Here is an 18,763-nt window from a genome sequence, read left to right on the forward strand (position 1 = left end):
ATAGGAGAGAGACAGATAGGTGAGAGACAGATAGGTGAGAGACAGATAGGTGAGAGACAGATAGGTGAGGGACAGATAGGGGAGAGACAGATAGGTGAGGGACAGATAGGGGAGAGACAGATAGGGGAGAAACAGATAGGTGAGGGACAGATAGGGGAGAGACAGATAGGTGAGAGACAGATAGGAGAGAGACAGATAGGTGAGAGACAGATAGGTGAGAGGCAGATAGGTGAGAGACAGATAGGTGAGAGACAGATAGGTGAGAGACAGATAGGTGAGCGACAGATAGGTGAGAGACAGATAGATGAGAGACAGATAGGTGAGAGACAGATAGATGAGAGACAGATAGGTGAGGGACAGATAGGGGAGAAACAGATAGGTGAGGGACAGATAGGGGAGAGACAGATAGGTGAGAGACAGATAGGTGAGGGACAGATAGGGGAGAGACAGATAGGTGAGGGACAGATAGGGGAGAGACAGATAGGTGAGAGACAGATAGGAGAGAGACAGATAGGTGAGAGACAGATAGGTGAGAGGCAGATAGGTGAGATACATATAGATGAGAGACAGATAGGTGAAAGACAGATCGGTGAGAGACAGATAGGTGAGAGACAGATAGGGGAGAGACAGATAGGGGAGAGACAGATAGGTGAGAGACAGATATGTGAGACAGATAGGTGAGAGACAGATAGGTGACAGGCGGATAGGTGAGAGACAGATAGGTGAGAAACAGATAGGTGAGAGACAGATAGGTGAGAGACAGATAGGTGAGAGACAGACAGATAGGTCAGAGACAGATAGGGGAGAGACAGATAGAGGCAGATAGGGGAGAGACAGATAGGTGAGAGGCAGATAGGTGAGAGGAAGATAGGTGAGAGACAGTTGGGGAGAGACAGATAGGTGAGAGACAGATAGATAGGTGAGAGACAGATAGGTGAGAGGCAGATAGGTGAGAGGCAGATAGGTGAGAAACAGATAGGTGAGAGACAGATAGGTGAGAGGCAGATAGGTGAGAGACAGATAGGTGAGAGACAGATAGGTGAGGGACAGATAGGGGAGAGACAGATAGGTGAGAGACAGATAGGAGAGAGACAGATAGGTGAGAGGCAGATATGTGAGGTACAGATAGGTGAGAGACAGATAGGAGAGAGACAGATAGGTGAGAGACAGATAGGAGAGAGACAGATAGGTGAGAGACAGATAGGTGAGAGGCAGATATGTGAGGTACAGATAGGTGAGAGGCAGATAGGGGAGAGACAGATAGGTGAGAGACAGATAGGAGAGAGACAGATATGTGAGAGGCAGATATGTGAGAGGCAGATATGTGAGGTACAGATAGGTGAGAGACAGATAGGAGAGAGACAGATAGGTGAGGGACAGATAGGTGAGGGACAGATAGGGGAGAGACAGATAGGTGAGAGACAGATAGGAGAGAGATAGGTGAGAGACAGATAGGTGAGAGGCAGATAGGTGAGAGACAGATAGATGAGAGACAGATAGGTGAGAGACAGATAGGGGAGAGACAGATAGGGGAGAGACAGATCGGTGAGAGACAGATAGGTGAGAGGCAGATAGGTGAGAGACAGATAGGTGAGACAGATAGGTGAGAAACAGATAGAGACAGATAGGGGAGAGACAGATAGGTGAAAGACAGATAGGGGAGAGACAGATAGGGGAGAGACAGATAGGTGAGAGACAGATAGGGGAGAGACAGATAGGGGAGAGACAGATAGGTGAGATACAGATAGGTGAGAGACAGATAGATGAGAGACAGATAGGTGAGAGGCAGATAGGTGAGAGGCAGATAGGTGAGAGACAGATAGGTGAGAGGCAGATAGGTGAGAGGCAGATAGGTGAGAGACAGATAGATGAGACAGATAGGTGAAAGACAGATAGGTGAGAGGCAGATCGGTGAGAGACAGATAGGTGAGAGGCAGATAGGTGAGAGACAGATAGGTGAGACAGATAGGTGAGAAACAGATAGAGACAGATAGGTGAGAGGCAGATAGGTGAGATACAGATAGGTGAGAGGCAGATAGGGGAGAGACAGATAGGTGAGAGACAGATAGGGGAGAAACAGATAGGTGAGGGACAGATAAGGGGAGAGACAGATAGGTGAGAGACAGATAGGTGAGACAGATAGGTGAGAGACAGATAGGTGAGGTGAGAGACAGATAGGTGAGAGGCAGATAGATAGGTGAGAGACAGATAGGTGAGAGACAGATAGGTGAGAGACAGATAGATAGGTGAGAGACAGATAGGTGAGAGGCAGATAGATAGGTGAGAGACAGATAGGTGAGAGGCAGATAGGTGAGAGGCAGATAGGTGAGAGACAGATAGGTGAGAGGCAGATAGGGGAGAGACAGATATGTGAGGTACAGATAGGTGAGAGGCAGATAGGTGAGATACATATAGATGAGAGACAGATAGGTGAAAGACAGATAGGTGAGAGACAGATAGGTGAGAGACAGATAGGGGGAGACAGATAGGGGAAAGACAGATAGGTGAGAGACAGATAGGTGAGAGACATATATGTGAGACAGATAGGTGAGAGACAGATAGGTGACAGGCGGATAGGTGAGAGACAGATAGGTGAGAAACAGATAGGTGAGAGACAGACAGATAGGTCAGAGACAGATAGGGGAGAGACAGATAGAGGCAGATAGGGGAGAGACAGATAGGTGAGAGGCAGATAGGTGAGAGGAAGATTGGTGAGAGACAGATAGGGGAGAGACAGATAGGTGAGAGACAGATAGATAGGTGAGAGACAGATAGGTGAGAGGCAGATAGGTGAGAGGCAGATAGGTGAGAAACAGATAGGTGAGAGACAGATAGGTGAGAGGCAGATAGGTGAGGGACAGATAGGGGAGAGACAGATAGAAGAGAGACAGATAGGTGAGAGACAGATAGGTGAGGGACAGATAGGGGAGAGACAGATAGGTGAGAGACAGATAGGAGAGAGACAGATAGGTGAGAGACAGATAGGTGAGAGGCAGATATGTGAGGTACAGATAGGTGAGAGACAGATAGGAGAGAGACAGATAGGTGAGAGACAGATAGGAGAGAGACAGATAGGTGAGAGACAGATAGGTGAGAGGCAGATATGTGAGGTACAGATAGGTGAGAGGCAGATAGGGGAGAGACAGATAGGTGAGATACAGATAGGAGAGAGACAGATATGTGAGAGACAGATAGGTGAAAGACAGATAGGTGAGAGGCAGATCGGTGAGAGACAGATAGGTGAGAGGCAGATAGGTGAGAGACAGATAGGGGAGAGACAGATAGGTGAGAGACAGATAGGTGAAAGACAGATAGGTGAGAGGCCGATCGGTGAGAGACAGATAGGTGAGAGGCAGATAGGTGAGAGACAGATATGTGAGACAGATAGGTGAGAGACAGATAGGTGAGAGGCAGATCGGTGAGAGACAGATAGGTGAGAGGCAGATAGGTGAGAGACAGATAGGTGAGACAGATAGATGAGAGACAGATAGTTGAGAGACAGATAGGGGAGAGACAGATAGGGGAGAGACAGATAGGTGAGAGACAGATAGGTGAAAGACAGATAGGTGAGAGGCAGATCGGTGAGAGACAGATAGGTGAGAGGCAGATATGTGAGAGACAGATAGGTGAGACAGATAGGTGAGAAACAGATAGAGACAGATAGGTGAGAGGCCGATAGGGGAGAGACAGATAGGTGAGGTACAGATAGGTGAGAGACAGATAGGGGAGAAACAGATAGGTGAGGGACAGATAGGTGAGGGACAGATAGGGGAGAGACAGATAGGGGAGAGACAGATATGAGAGAGACAGATAGGTGAGAGACAGATAGGGGAGAGACAGATAGGGGAGAGACAGATAGGTGAGGGACAGATAGGTGAGGGACAGATAGGTGAGAGACAGATAGGTGAGAGGCAGATAGGTGAGAGGCAGATAGGTGAGAGACAGATAGGTGAGAGACAGATAGGTGAGAGACAGATAGGGGAGAGACAGATAGGTGAGATACAGATAGGTGAGAGACAGATAGGGGAGCGACAGATAGGTGAGAGACAGATAGGTGAGAGGCAGATATGTGAGAGACAGATAGATAGGTGAGAGACAGATAGGTGAGAGGCAGATAGGTGAGAGGCAGATAGGTGAGAGACAGATAGGTGAGAGACAGATAGGTGAGAGGCAGATATGTGAGAAGCAGATAGGGGAGAGACAGATATGTGAGGTACAGATAGGTGAGAGACAGATAGGAGAGAGACAGATGGGTGAGAGACAGATAGGTGAGGGACAGATAGGGGAGAGACAGATAGGTGAGAGACAGATAGGAGAGAGACAGATAGGTGAGAGACAGATAGGTGAGAGGCAGATAGGTGAGAGACAGATAGATGAGAGACAGATAGGTGAAAGACAGATAGGTGAGAGGCAGATCGGTGAGAGACAGATAGGTGAGAGGCAGATAGGTGAGAGACAGATAGGTGAGAGGCAGATCGGTGAGAGACAGATAGGTGAGAGGCAGATAGGTGAGAGACAGATAGGTGAGACAGATAGGTGAGAAACAGATAGACAGATAGGTGAGAGGCAGATAGGTGAGAGACAGATAGGTGAGAGGCAGATAGGGGAGAGACAGATAGGTGAGAGACAGATAGGGGAGAAACAGATAGGTGAGGGACAGATAGGGGAGAGACAGATAGGTGAGAGACAGATAGGTGAGACAGATAGGTGAGAGACAGATAGGTGAGAGACAGATAGGTGAGGGACAGATAGATAGGTGAGAGGCAGATAGGTGAGAGGCAGATAGGTGAGAGACAGATAGATAGGTGAGAGACAGATAGGTGAGAGGCAGATAGGTGATAGGCATATAGGTGAGAGACAGATAGGTGAGAGACAGATAGGTGAGAGGCAGATATGTGAGAGGCAGATATGTGAGAGACAGATGTGAGGTACAGATAGGTGAGAGACAGATAGGAGAGAGACAGATGGGTGAGAGACAGATAGGTGAGGGACAGATAGGGGAGAGACAGATAGGTGAGAGACAGATAGGAGAGAGACAGATAGGTGAGAGACAGATAGGTGAGAGGCAGATAGGTGAGAGGCAGATAGGTGAGAGGCAGATAGGTGAGAGGCAGATAGGTGAGAGACAGATAGGTGTGAAACAGATAGAGACAGATAGGTGAGAGGCAGATAGGTGAGAGACAGATAGGTGAGAGGCAGATAGGGGAGAGACAGATAGGTGAGAGACAGATAGGGGAGAAACAGATAGGTGAGGGACAGATAGGTGAGAGACAGATAGGTGAGACAGATAGGTGAGAGACAGATAGGTGAGGGACAGATAGGGGAGAGACAGATAGGTGAGGGACAGATAGGTGAGAGGCAGAGAGGTGAGAGGCAGATAGGGGAGATACAGATAGGTGAGAGACAGATAGGTGAGAGACAGATAGGGGAGAGACAGATAGGTGAGGGACAGATAGGGGAGAGACAGATAGGTGAGAGACAGATAGGAGAGAGACAGATAGGTGAGAGACAGATAGGTGAGAGGCAGATAGGTGAGAGACAGATAGGTGAGAGGCAGATAGGTGAGAGGCAGATAGGTGAGAGACAGATAGGTGAGAGGCAGATAGGTGAGAGACAGATAGGTGAGAGACAGATAGGTGAGAAACAGATAGGTGAAAGACAGATAGGTGAGAGGCAGATAGGTGAGAGACAGATAGGTGAGAGACAGATAGGTGAGAGGCAGATAGGTGAATGAATGAATGAATGAATGAATGAATGAATGAATGAATGAATGAAAACTTTATTTAACAGATTGCAGAATGGGTACAATACAGTACCTTGAAACTTGAAACTTGAAACTTGAAACTCAATACTCACAATTGTTAAGGGGATGCAGACCTGAAAAAGACGTTTGTCTTGTTTCCATCAGGGTCCCCCATTTTCAATTCATCATAAATGTACAGTTCCCTCCCCCTTGTATATATTTACTGTATTTTCAATTCATATAGGTGAGAGGCAGATAGGTGAGAGACAGACAGATAGGTGAGAGGCAGCTCAATACACACAATTGTTAAGGGGATGCAGACCAGAGAAAGACTTCCGTCTTGTTTACATCAGGGTCCCCCATTTTCAATTCATCATAAATGTACAGTTCCCTCCCCCTTGTATATATTTATTGTATGTCACAAATGTAACAGTACTGCATGGTCTGCATCCCCTTAACAATTGTGTGTATTGAGCTGTACTGTACCCATTCTGCAATCTGTTAATAAAGTTTTCAATCAATCAATCAATCCGGGCCTGTGACGGTCACGTGTACCTATTCTGCAATCTGTTAATAAAGTTTTCAATCAATCAATCAATCAATCAATCCGGGCCTGTGACGGTCACGTGTACCCATTCTGCAATCTGTTAATAAAGTTTTCAATCAATCAATCCCGCAGTGCAATACTCCAATTCAGCCATTGGGTGGGACGGTCACGTGACCCAAATCAGCCAATGGGAGCGAGGGTCCGGAGAGTGTGGGTCCGCAAAGTGTGGCGGTCCTGAGAGTGTGGCAGTGGGAGGAGCCTCGTATGGGTTCTGTGGTCCTGCAGCTGGATGCGGTTGGGTAGGCGGGGTGGGGTAACTGTACATTGGATTATCGACAAAACCTTACTTGGTCACAAGAAGAGGGTCTCGTGTATTATTGGGTTAGGACATTTACTGTACATTGGAGGGGGTTGGGTTAGGACATTTAGAGGGGCCAGTTTCGAATTGCAGTCTCCTGTAGGTGCTCTTTGAGAGTGGTTTTGAAAGTGGGTAGGGATTCACATTCCTTTACAGCTGTGGGTAAGGCGTTCCACATTGATGTGGCATAATTGCGAAACGTGTTTAGTCCTTTGTTTGAGCCGAATCTGGGTTTAACATGATTTGTGGAGCTCCCTCTGGTGTTGTGGTCGTGGTATTCACTGACTTTTGGGAAGTAATTTGACATGTACATGGGTACCTTAGTCGTGTAGTGTATCTTGTAGACCAGGCCCATTGCAAGTTGCTGTACTCTGTCATCTACTCTAAGCCATCCTATAGGTTGTCAAAGTGGGCAGGGGTGAGGTGGGTTCTAGGAGTAAGGTCAAGCAGTAGTCTGACCAATTTGTTTTGTGATGTTTGTAATTTTGATTTTAGCGCCTTTGAGGTGCTTTGGTACCATGAGGTGCAAGCATAGTCGTAGTACCCTTGAATGAGTGCTCCTGCTGATTGATTGAAAATTGTATTAACAGATTGCAGAATGGGTACAATACAGTACAGCTCAATACACACAATTGTTAAGGGGATGCAGACCAGAGAAAGACGTTTGTCTTGTTTACATCAGGGTCCCCCATTGTCAATTCATCATAACATATATGACATACATGACATACAGATAGACAGTACTGCTACATCTATACATTTATGACATACCAGATTTACAAATACAGTACTGTTTGTGATACAAGAAAAGTCTAAAAAAGAGAGTATATATATTTGACGAAGAAACTGTACATTGGAGGAGGTTGGTAGGTGGGGTGGAGGGTGGGTTGGGTAGGTGGGGTGGGGGGGAAACTGTACATTGTAGGTGGTGGGGGGGGGGGTTGGGTAGGCGGGGTGGGGTGGGCGGTGGGGGTAACTGTACATTGGATTATCGACGAAACCTTACTTGGTCCCAAGAAGACTAGGATATAGAATAGGACATTTATTGTACATTGTAGGGGGTTGCGTTAGGACATTTACAGGGGCCAGTTTTGAATTGCAGTCTCTTGTAGGTGCTCTTTGAGAGTGGTTTTGGAAGTGGGTAGTGATTCACATTCCTTTACAGCTGTGGGTAGGGCGTTCCACATTGATGTGGCATAATTGCGAAACGTGTTTAGTCCCTTGTTTGAGCCGATTCTGGGTTTAACATGATTTGTGGAGCTCCCTCTGGTGTTGTGGTCGTGGTATTCACTGACCTTTGGGAAGTATTTTGACATGTACATGGGTACCTTAGTCGTGTAGTGTATCTTGTAGACCAGGCCCATTGCAAGTTGCTGTACTCTGTCGTCTACTCTAAGCCATCCTAGGTTGTCAAAGTGGGAAGGGGTGAGGTGGGTTCTAGGAGTAAGGTCAAGCAGTAGTCTGACCAGTTTGTTTTGTGATGTTTTTTTTTTTATCCACTTTTTCTCCTCTTTTTAATTTTTTTTCTCCCATCCCAATTCCACTGTGCCAATTCTCCCCTCCCCTGTCTTGAACGTTGCTCGCATATGCCCCCCACTGGCCGGTTGTAGGGAGGATAGAAGCCCTGCATCACGTGTCCCCTCCGATACACGAGGAGGCAGCCTGTCACATCTTTTCACCTGCCAGCACGGATTCTCATTGGCGAGGTGTAATGTGTGGGAGGCTCACACTACCCCCGCCATTTCCTGTCTCTGCTGTGCAGGCGTTCCCAACCGATCTGTAGGAGTCGCTGTCCACAACGTCCAGATTACCACCCATCGACTTCCACTCGCTAACTCTGCCAATTGAGTTAGTATGACGGCTGGCCCAAGCCGGAGGCAACACCGACAGCCGGAGTCGAACCCGGTGTCTCTTGCGTTGGTGACGAGCGCAATGTCCACTGCGCCACCCAGCCTCTGTTTTGTGATGTTTGTAATTTAGTTTTTAGCGCCTTTGAGGTGCTTTGGTATATGAGGTGCAAGCATAGTCGTAGTACCCTTGAATGAGTGCTCCTGCCAGAGTCTTCAGGGTATTCTTGTTTACCAGAGAGGAGATCCGGTACAAGAATCTAGTTCGTTGATTGACTTTTTTTTATTACATTGGATGCCATTTTGTCACAGGATTTTGCCTCTATGGAACCTAGGTATGTAATTTCATCTTTCCTTTCCACTGTAACTGAGAAGCCGTCGGTCTTGCTGAGTTTGTTATTTGACCCGAAGAGAATTGACTCCGTTTTACCCAGGTGTAATGATAGTTTGTTATCAGCGAGCCAGGTGCAGATTTAGCTTAGTTCCGAGCTGAGTTTTTTTTTCAACCTGTAACTTCTTGTCAGAGACCAGGGTAACAGTAACACAGGTCCGTACTCGTCATTGAATAGAGATTTTTTTTATATATATAAATGGTTAAAATATAGGAGATATGTCGAAAAGCACATTTACAGCAGAGGAATTATCCTAGACACTTTTTATGCGGATGTTGAGTATTGTCTCTGGTATTGTTCTGCACTCATGGACTAGCTGAGGAGACAAATATGAAACTGTGTGTTTGAAAAGAAAGACAGAGCGGTAGAACCCACCTCATACTTTTTAAATCCAGTTAAGGCTAAGGTATCCATAACTTTTTGTCGCTTACAATTGTCTAGCTATTGGGTCTTTTACAAGGATGTGTGGTTTCTTTTACTCCCGCTAGGCACTACATCGCCAGCAGACGGCAGTCTATATGCATTATACCATGGCATCAGTAGCTAACGACAGTAGACTAGAAGAAGTCGTCACGTCAGTACGATTGAACCCGCCATTCCCAGCGAGGAGGACTAGTTCTAATTTCGTGCCATCGTACGGTATGCTTTCTACGTTACTACAATCACTTTAGAGTTTAGACTTTGCTCTTCCGTTGGGTGAATATATTATGCATTCGTGTGTTTGGCAGAGACGGGTAACGTTAGCCTACCCAACACCAAAGAAAGCCTGAAGTTCAGTTCATGAATCATGTGTTCAACTGTGTTATGGTGGTGGTTTGATTGATTGATTGATTGAAAACTTTATTAACAGATTGCAGAATGGGTACAATACAGTACAGCTCAATACACACAATTGTTAAGGGGATGCAGACCAGAGAAAGACTTTCGTCTTGTTTACATCAGGGTCCCCCATTTTCAATTAATCAGGAAAATTATGGTTATGATTGGCTTTGCAGCCATGCACAGCTCTGCTGTATACCTTAATTAATTTACTCAACAAAAGCAGTAACTGGTAATATAAGGGTATCGGGAGAACATTGTCACAATAACTAGGGTTACTACTGCTTGCAGGTCCGAATCACCTTTTGTTATTGAACCTCGACAGCGGCAGAGCAGCACTTCCTTGAACCATGGCAGGATGGGATGCCTTCTGCCCCAATTACGATGACGAAGAAGAGCAGGAGGAAGGAGATGAATCTGGAGGTAGGAAAGTCATTACTATCATCCCTTTATTAGAAATCCAAGAAATTAAGTCAATCCATCTATTCTACTGAATATATTGTAAATTATGTAGTTATGAATGAATGAAAACTTTATTTAACAGATTGCAGAATGGGTACAATACAGGTACAGCTCAATACACACAATTGTTAACACATTCCACGCAATTTGAGCATCTTATACCATTCTCTGCCAGCACTGTAAGCCTATGGAGATGTTCACCTTCTTTGTAGGGCTATAACTTTTTTAATTGTATTGCTAAATTGACATTACTATGGCCCATTCAACATCGATTATCTATCGTTCAGGATGTGGGAACGTTTTACTTTTTCATTCATACATTCATACGAAAATACCGTCTAGAATATAAATATGTTTTTATCGTTTTCTGCAGTAATTCCTAGAACGTGAGATATAGGCATAAACGCATATAGATTATCAAATGCCGTTTGTTGCCGATCCACGCTATATAAAAAATGTCAACTGTACATGATCCTAAACGTTATGACTGATCATGCGCGGATGAACGGAGGGGGGGCGGGGGTCGTTTATAATTCTGTGATCGTCGTTAAATGCTTTATGTAGTATGGGTGATATATTGATGAGAGCAGTTTGCATGGATAATAATAAACAAACAGGCTGAAAGTAACGTCAGCGTCCTCGTCCTTACCGTTGGGCGATGAGACTGGAGCAAAAAGATCCCACTTATTTGACGGCGATCGAGTCGATCCATTTCCGGTTTGTATAATAATAATACACGCCCAAATCATGTTGATTATTGAGTTATGGCAGCGATCCATATACACGGTGTGTGGCTAGAGTCCCGCAACAATATGCGAGTGCCGGACGCATTTCGGAGACGCACAGAGGTCGACTCGTCCATTTCCGGTTTGGCAACTTGCCGATCATCCACCAGGGGGCAGTATTGAAGCGTTCCAGAGTTGTGCCGAGTCCCACTGCATCAGACCAGGCTCCGTGAGGGAATTATGAATAACCGGGTGAAAAAATTAAATATGATCTCAATAACGTCGTACGCCGTGGATTGGCAGAATTCGCATGAACTTGAAACACGTCGTACAACGTGAATGGCGCAGGATGTGTTAAAGGGGCTATGTATTATAAATGTCATTTTTCAGTCTCTAGCATTGTATTATAGTAATAGGAGTTCGTATCAATGTGTTTTAGGGTCTAAATACCATATTGGCGGATTGCTCAGATTCAGCCCAGCCCCTTTCGTCCTCCAGTAAATCAGGTCATTTTGATTTGAACGGCTGAGTCACGTCATTCTGCCGCTGGGTAGCGCACAGTGATGCGATTGGCTCTGTGGTTGGAGCTAATGCCCGCCCCCATTCTACCTAGACTGACTACACAGCGAAACCATTTCCTCATACTCGAGAGGGAGAGAAAGGAAGAGAGAGGGAGAGAGATAGAGAGCACTTGGGGGGGGGGGGGGGGGGGGGACCTGCAGCGCGCCACACACACGCAAACGGGAGATTGAAAAAAAAAAAAAAACCACAAGCTGCCGGCGGACTGTCTTTTTTTTTCTCTCTCTCTCTCTCTCCCACCCCCTCCCTCTCTCGCTCTCTCTCTCTCTCTCTCTTCCCCCCCCTCCCTCCCTCCCTCCCTCAGTGCAGACTGTGTGGCACTGTCACTCAAAGTGCTTATGGGCGGAGCCAGGCCATAACAGCCTGATTTCTTGAGGCTGAAAAATTATGGTTTTGAGTGCTTGATTAGAAATATAAAACAATGCATTTTTTTGAAAAAAACCTTACAAATGTCTTCAATAGACTAACAGGAATTGTGTAAAGTTGCCCAAATAGTGCTAGGAATAGCAATACATAGCCCCTTTAAGGCAGTGCTTCTCAAACTTTTTCTGTCAGGCCCCCCTTTGGCGGACCAAAATATTTTGGGCCCCCCCTCGCCCCAACAAAATAGTCATGAAATGGGCCATGTTTAAATTGATTGAAATTTATATCGTGACCTTTCAAATTGGCCCTATATTTTGTTTTCAGAGCTGTCATGGATGAAAAGCCAGCTTCACACAGATACTGTATGTGGTGCTGAATGGTATCAACACCTTAACTGCTGCATCATGAGATACTTGGTGGGCCATGAGATGAGATACTTGGTACTCAGCACCACACTCTGAAACTAGCTCTCCAGGTGGTATCAGATGAGATTTCAAAGAGTTCTTCCAAGAGTGTGGCTCAGCGGAGTAGCAATACAATCATCAAATTTGCTGACGACACAGTGGTGGTGGGCCTGATCTCTGCCAACGACGAGAGGGCCTACCTGGAAGAGGTCAAGGTCCTGGCGGGATGGTGCCAGGAAAACAGCCTCTCCCTGAACGTCAGCAAAACAAAGGAGATGATTGTGGACTTCAGGAGGTCGGGGGTCAAGGACTACAGCCCCCTCAGCATCGACGGGGCACCGGTTGAGAGAGTCAACAGCTTTAAGTACCTCGGAGCCTACATATCCGAGGACTTGACATGGACCACACACATTGACAGTGTTGTGAAGAAGGCACGACAACGCCTCTACTTCCTCAGGCGCCTAAGGAAGTTCCAAGTCAGTCAGAAGATCCTTAAGAACTTCTACTCATGTACAATAGAGAGCATCCTGACTGGCAACATCACCTCCTGGTTTGGGAATAGCACTGCACAAGACCGAAGCAGACTACAAAGAGTGACACGTTCAGCCGAACGCACAATTGGAGGGGGGCTCCCCACCCTCCAGAACATTTACAACAAGCGTTGCAGGGGCAAGGCTAAGAGAATCATTAAAGACTCCAGTCACCCGAACAACTGCCTCTTTGAACTGTTGCGGTCAGGCAAGCGATACCGGAGTCTCAAGGCGAGCACAGAAAGACTCAGAAGAAGCTTCTATCCCCAGGCCATCAGGCTGCTAAACGAACAATGAACACTACACAACAACAACCATCAAACGCACATAGCACACACATCCACACGCACACACTCACTTTAAACAAACACACTGTAGCACCCACTCCACACACTTTATAGCACACACCCACTTTAAACAAACACACTGTAGCACCCACTTCCCACACTTTATATTTATTGATGAAGGATTGCACTACAACTCGTACACCTTACTGTAAATTGTACCTAAATTGTACCTCATCCCATTTCTGCTTTGCACTATATAGTACTGTACATTAGTACACTGCATAGTATTGTATATTATATGGTAACTCAGTTACGTCTATTCTGCATCGAACATTGTACATATGTCTATACTGAACACTGTGACCTCATTTTCTACTTCTAAATTACATGCTATACTATGTTATTTGATACTATCTTGTCTAGCACAGTCTCTGGAGCGTAACAGTAAGAAGCATTTTGTATGAAAGTATTCTGTACTTCTGTATGACAACTATTAAAGAAACTTGAAACTTGAAACTTGAACTTGAGTTTGGATGGAGATGTGTCGGGAAGCTTTGTCTCAATGTTGTCTGTAAAGGTTTTTTTTATCCAGAGTAACTTGGTGATCCTTTTCTGTGTTTTATTAAATAATGATTTTCAGATTTTGAGAAATGGTATTTTCATGGAGAACTGTGCAGCTGCAACAGATAGCACTTTAGTGATCATTTTCTGTAATCCAAAAAAAAAGTAATTTTTTTTTTTTTTTTTTTAATAAATCTCAATGTCCCCCCTGTCATGCCTCTGCGCCCCCCCTGGGGGGCGCGCCCCCCACTTTGAGAAACACTGTGTTAAGGGGATGCAGACCAGAGAAAGACGTTTGTCTTGTTTACATCAGGGTCCCCCATTTTCAATTCATAGTGACATTTATGACATACATGACATTTATGGCATAGGGACATACATGACATACAGGTATATAGTACTGTTACATTTGTGACATATATGATATGCAAATATACAGTACTGTTATTATTAGTAATAACATTTGGATTTAGTAATGTAATAACATAAGAGATGCAGGCATGTGCCTGGGCTAGACTAGGCAAGACTAACGTTACTGAATCCAGTATTCTCTGTGATTGATATTAGGTACTCGTTGTTATTACCTTGTTTTCAGGAGACTACAAGGTCACAGGGAGAGACAGCTTGGTCTTCCTGGTTGATGCCTCCAAGGAGATGTTTGTCAAAGGAGAGGACGGGGAGCCTTCTAATTTTGACATGACTATGCAGGTAAGTTCTCTTTAGTAATCTGTGTTTAATGCCTTACTGTATACATTTAATTTACATTTAGTCATTTAGCTGACGCTTTTATCCAAAGCGACTTACAAGTTCTGTACAACAAGTCAGCATGAAGGGTACAACTCTGGCAGCTAAAAGTAAGATATTGTTTGTCAAACAGTGTCGAACTTGAGTGCTACAGTCTTGAGTGCATAGTAGTAAATGCATAGTAGTTAGTTAGTAGTAGTATAGACATATTAGCATAGTAGGTAGTAGTATAGACATATTAGCATAGTAGGTAGTAGTATAACCAAATAGATAGGAGTAGTTAGTAGTATAAGCAATACCCATAGAGCAATGTCATTCAATTGTAATTACACCATAGATATAATTATTTAGGATAACGTCTTCATCTGTGTGAGTGCTGTGATCGTAAGTGCCGTGTCCTCTCTCCTCCCCATACAGTGTGTGCGCAGTTTTTACACCAGTAAGATCATCAGCAGTGAGAGAGACCTGGTGGCTCTGGTGTTCTTTGGGACGGAGGAGACCAAGAACCCAGGGGAGTCCTTTAAGCATGTCTACACCTTCCATGACCTGGACGTGCCAGGTAGGTCACCATATTGCCTGCCCTGACGAGCAGTCACCCTTTTCACAGACGCGTCATAACGGAGGAAACACAGCTGCAGCTAATAGAATGAAAGGTATCCAAAATAGTTTTTCTTGTAAACAACTCTCTTTGGTTTATATTCATATATCTACCCAAATAGACCGTTTTCTATTGTTGTTCTATAATCTGCAACCTGAATACATTTCCAACCTCATAAACAATTACAAAGTACATTTTCTCAGTTTTTACACATAAGTTTCACTTTCAATTTGACCAAGTTGTATTGACACTGGATACCTTTTAAATAATGGGTCTATAGTATTCTCATGATGTTTTTTGCCATACAATATGGCACAGAACCACTGCTCATTGGAGACTGTTGTCATTTAATGATAATCACCTTCTATTTGATTACAATCACTTGTTGTTTGCGACCAAGATGTCTGAGATCAATAAAGTATATATAAAAAAAAAAGATGTCTGAGATCGAGTACTATGAATTGACTATTGTTGATTTATGAATGCAGCGGTGTGTTTACACATGCAGTGGAAGGGGAAGAGTCAGAGTACAGCCTAACATATTTCTCTCATATTACTTTCATGAGCTCAGCTGATGCATGTCTCCTCCTACTTTATTCCTTTCTCGTATTCTCTCCTCCTTCTCTCTCTCCCTCTCCCTCCATTACCCCCTAGGTGCCAAGCGGGTGCAGGACATCGAGGCCCTGCGTGACGAGAAAGGTGCTAAGATGGCAGCAGAGACCTTTGGAAGTGGGGAGACGTCCCTGGGCGACGCCTTGTGGTGCTGCTCCAATCTCTACAGCGACATCAAGCTACGTCTGTCCCACAAGCGTCTCATGGTCTTCACCTGCAGGGACCAGCCACATGGGGGCGACAGCACTAAGGACCGCCAGGCACGTACCAAGGCCAGCGACCTCAAAGAGACTGGTAGGTTTGGAGCCAAAGAGATGAAAGCTAGAGTGGGCGGCATATATTTTTTAAGTGGTCATTCAGACGACCTTCTGGTCACAACCCAGCTTCTCTAACTTCCAGGCCACTACACTTGTTTTGGTTTAGCGACAAGAGTAAAAAGGATTGTTTTTCATTGAACTCCTTGGTGTTTACTGCTTATTTTACATTTACATTTACATTTACATTTAGTCATTTAGCTGACGCTTTTATCCAAAGCGACTTACAAGTTCTGTATGACAGGTCAGCAGGAAGGGTACAACTTTTTCAGCTGAGTAACAATCAAACAGTGTTGAAACTTGGGTGCTGCAGTGTTGAGTGCATAGTAGTAGAGACGTATTAGTATAGTAGGTAGTAATATAGACATGGAAGTAATTAGTGGAAGAGTGCATGATAGTAGAAGACAGTAGTTTTTTTCTTTTCTTTTTTCTTTCATTTCAGACATTTATTGAAGAAGTGTGTTTTTAGTCAACGGTGAAAGATTGGCTTGTAATACAAATGATTAGGTCAAGGTCGCCTGTACCCGTTCCGCAACTGTAAGTTACTTCCGGGGTAGGCCTGATTGGCCCCGACAGGCACGTGACGCGGCAAACTCAGGACGCGCAACGAGGCTGCTGAGAGCTGTCGCGCGGAAATAGGCTGTCTATTGCCATTCTCTAACACAAACTCTAACCTTAACCAGCTCCTTAACAGCGCCTAAACTTAACCGTTCTAACCTTAACCAACTCCGAAACAATGCCTAACCTTAACCTTAACCTTAACCATGCCTAACCTTAACCATAGAAAGAATATTGCCATTCTCTAAGACAAACTCTAACCTTAACCAGCTCCTTAACAGCGCCTAAACTTAACCGTTCTAACCTTAACCAACTCCGAAACAATGCCTAACCTTAACCTTAACCTTAACCATGCCTAACCTTAACCGGCGAAAGAATACATGTTAAAAAAAAAATCACGTTAAAAAAAAAATTTGATGGGATTCGAACTCGTCAACAACGGACCGCAGGACCGCTGCTCTGCCAGGTGAGCTGAAGCGCCGAATGAAAATCATGGCGGATTAGGGCGGTTACATAATTCCGCAAGCTCTGCCACTCCGCTCCGCGGAGCGTGCCGCGCGGCAGAGAAAGTTGCGCGTCACGTGCCTGTCGGGGCCAATCAGGCCTACCCCGGAAGTAACTTACAGTTGCGGAACAGTTACAGGCGTCAAGGTCAGATTTATCTACAGTATATAGCACTTAAAAAATAACGAGGTTGACCAAATTGCTGCACAACACAAAGTACAAAAGTAATGTAAATACAATATTAATAGAAATACAACACAAGGTGCACAATTTACTCAAGACAGAAATAGTACTGCAAACAGTACTAGACATATAACAATAAAAATACAATATAAAATACACAGTCAAATTAGAAGCACGGATGTACGGCTCAACCTGAATGAAAAGCCAGTGAGAAGAGGTGAGTCTTTAACAAAGACTTACAAATTGCTAAGGTTGGGGCAGATCTAATATGTAAAGGTGAACTGTTCCACAGCTTGGGGGCAGATCTAATATGTAAAGGTGAACTGTTCCACAGCTTGGGGGCAGATCTAATATGTAAAGGTAAACTGTTCCACAGCTTGGGGGCAGCCACGCCAAAGGCTCGCTCACCTTTTAGATTTGAGCCTAAATTTTAGTCTATTTGCCATCCCATAGAGCCCCATTGTGAACCCGGAAATTTCGGAACCACCAAAGTTTTATGATGGATATGGATAGTACGGATCCCCAGCACTCAGAAACTGCCGAATGCTAAGTTGTAAATGTTGGGCAACTTTTTTTATTTGCATAATTAGCATACATTTGCATAATCGCCTAAATGGCCAAATCTCAGAAACTACTTGATCAATTTCAACAATGTTGGAGTTGTTTTGTGGGTTATTCGGGATACTGAATCCAGTTATTATACTTAAGAGAGAAAAAAAGTTTCAAAATTGCAATATTCACTGGAATTTACCAAATTTTAGTGCCATTTATTATGAATTTTCTGTTTATAAATGTTTCAGAAGATGCCAAATTTATAGATAATTTTCATGAAATGTTCAATTGTAAACAGAATGATAATAATAATAATAACTTCAATTTGTAGAGCGCCTAATAGACCACTACACTTCCGCGTTACATTGAAATCGGGGAGGAGATTGCGGGGGGAGCAAATTAATGAATGTGGATGAGAGCCGTGATGTAAGTGGTTGCATTCCTAATCGATCAGAACTAAATCGGCAGAGAAAAAGCCCATTTTTAAGCACCTATTCCCCATGCACATGCGCAGATTGCCCACGGATTGTGACGCCACGCACACCCGCCCTGGACTGTTCCATCAGAGGGGCGAGCTTCGGTGGCCAGTGTCCTTTCAGCCGAACAGGATAATGAAACAATGATCCCACTAAATGGCCAGACGCGTCTTATGGCGACATCTACAATTACCTCATTGAGTCTCCAGGTAGACTAATGTTTATATTTAAGTGCAGTGGTCTGTAGCCACTCACACTACCACTGAAGCTCCCCCCTCTGATGGAACAGTCCAGGGCGGGTGTGCGTGGCGTCACAATCCGTGGGCAATCTGCGCATGTGCATGGGGAATAGGTGCTTAAAAATGGGCTTTTTCTCGGCCGATTTAGTTCTGATCGATTTAGGAATGGGTCGCGCCGTGTTTAGGAGATTCAGGCGCATACAGGTCTATTCGATCATGTCTCCAGCACCCCCACAGCCGTAGCTGCAATCACTTACATCACGGCTCTCATCCACATTCATTCATTTGCTCCCCCCGCTATCTCCTCCCCGATTTCAGAATCCCGGAAGACTATTGTTGATGAGTTGTTATCAAGAGCTGGCTACA

The 18,763-nt window shown here is 44.9% G+C and overlaps 1 protein-coding gene across 2 annotated transcripts in view; it reads left to right on the top strand.

The window, feature by feature from the left end:
* The first annotated feature begins 9,451 nt into the window (after positions 1-9,451).
* The window catches only part of xrcc6 (X-ray repair complementing defective repair in Chinese hamster cells 6), a 36,955-nt gene continuing 27,643 nt past the window's right edge, over positions 9,452-18,763 (top strand). The window contains exons 1-5 of one of the 2 annotated variants that reach the window (XM_084322672.1): positions 9,452-9,526; positions 9,998-10,129; positions 14,213-14,325; positions 14,779-14,920; positions 15,614-15,865. In XM_084322672.1, coding sequence (XP_084178798.1) covers positions 10,057-10,129; positions 14,213-14,325; positions 14,779-14,920; positions 15,614-15,865 — 580 coding nt within the window. In that variant the 5' untranslated portion in view covers positions 9,452-9,526; positions 9,998-10,056. The remainder of the gene's footprint in view (positions 9,527-9,997; positions 10,130-14,212; positions 14,326-14,778; positions 14,921-15,613; positions 15,866-18,763) is intronic. The other variant, XM_084322671.1, reaches the window with a different exon arrangement.

The sequence above is a fragment of the Notolepis coatsorum genome, assembly GCF_963971535.1.
Source record: "Notolepis coatsorum genome assembly, chromosome: 10".
NCBI classification, from domain to species: Eukaryota; Metazoa; Chordata; class Actinopteri; order Aulopiformes; family Paralepididae; genus Notolepis; species Notolepis coatsorum.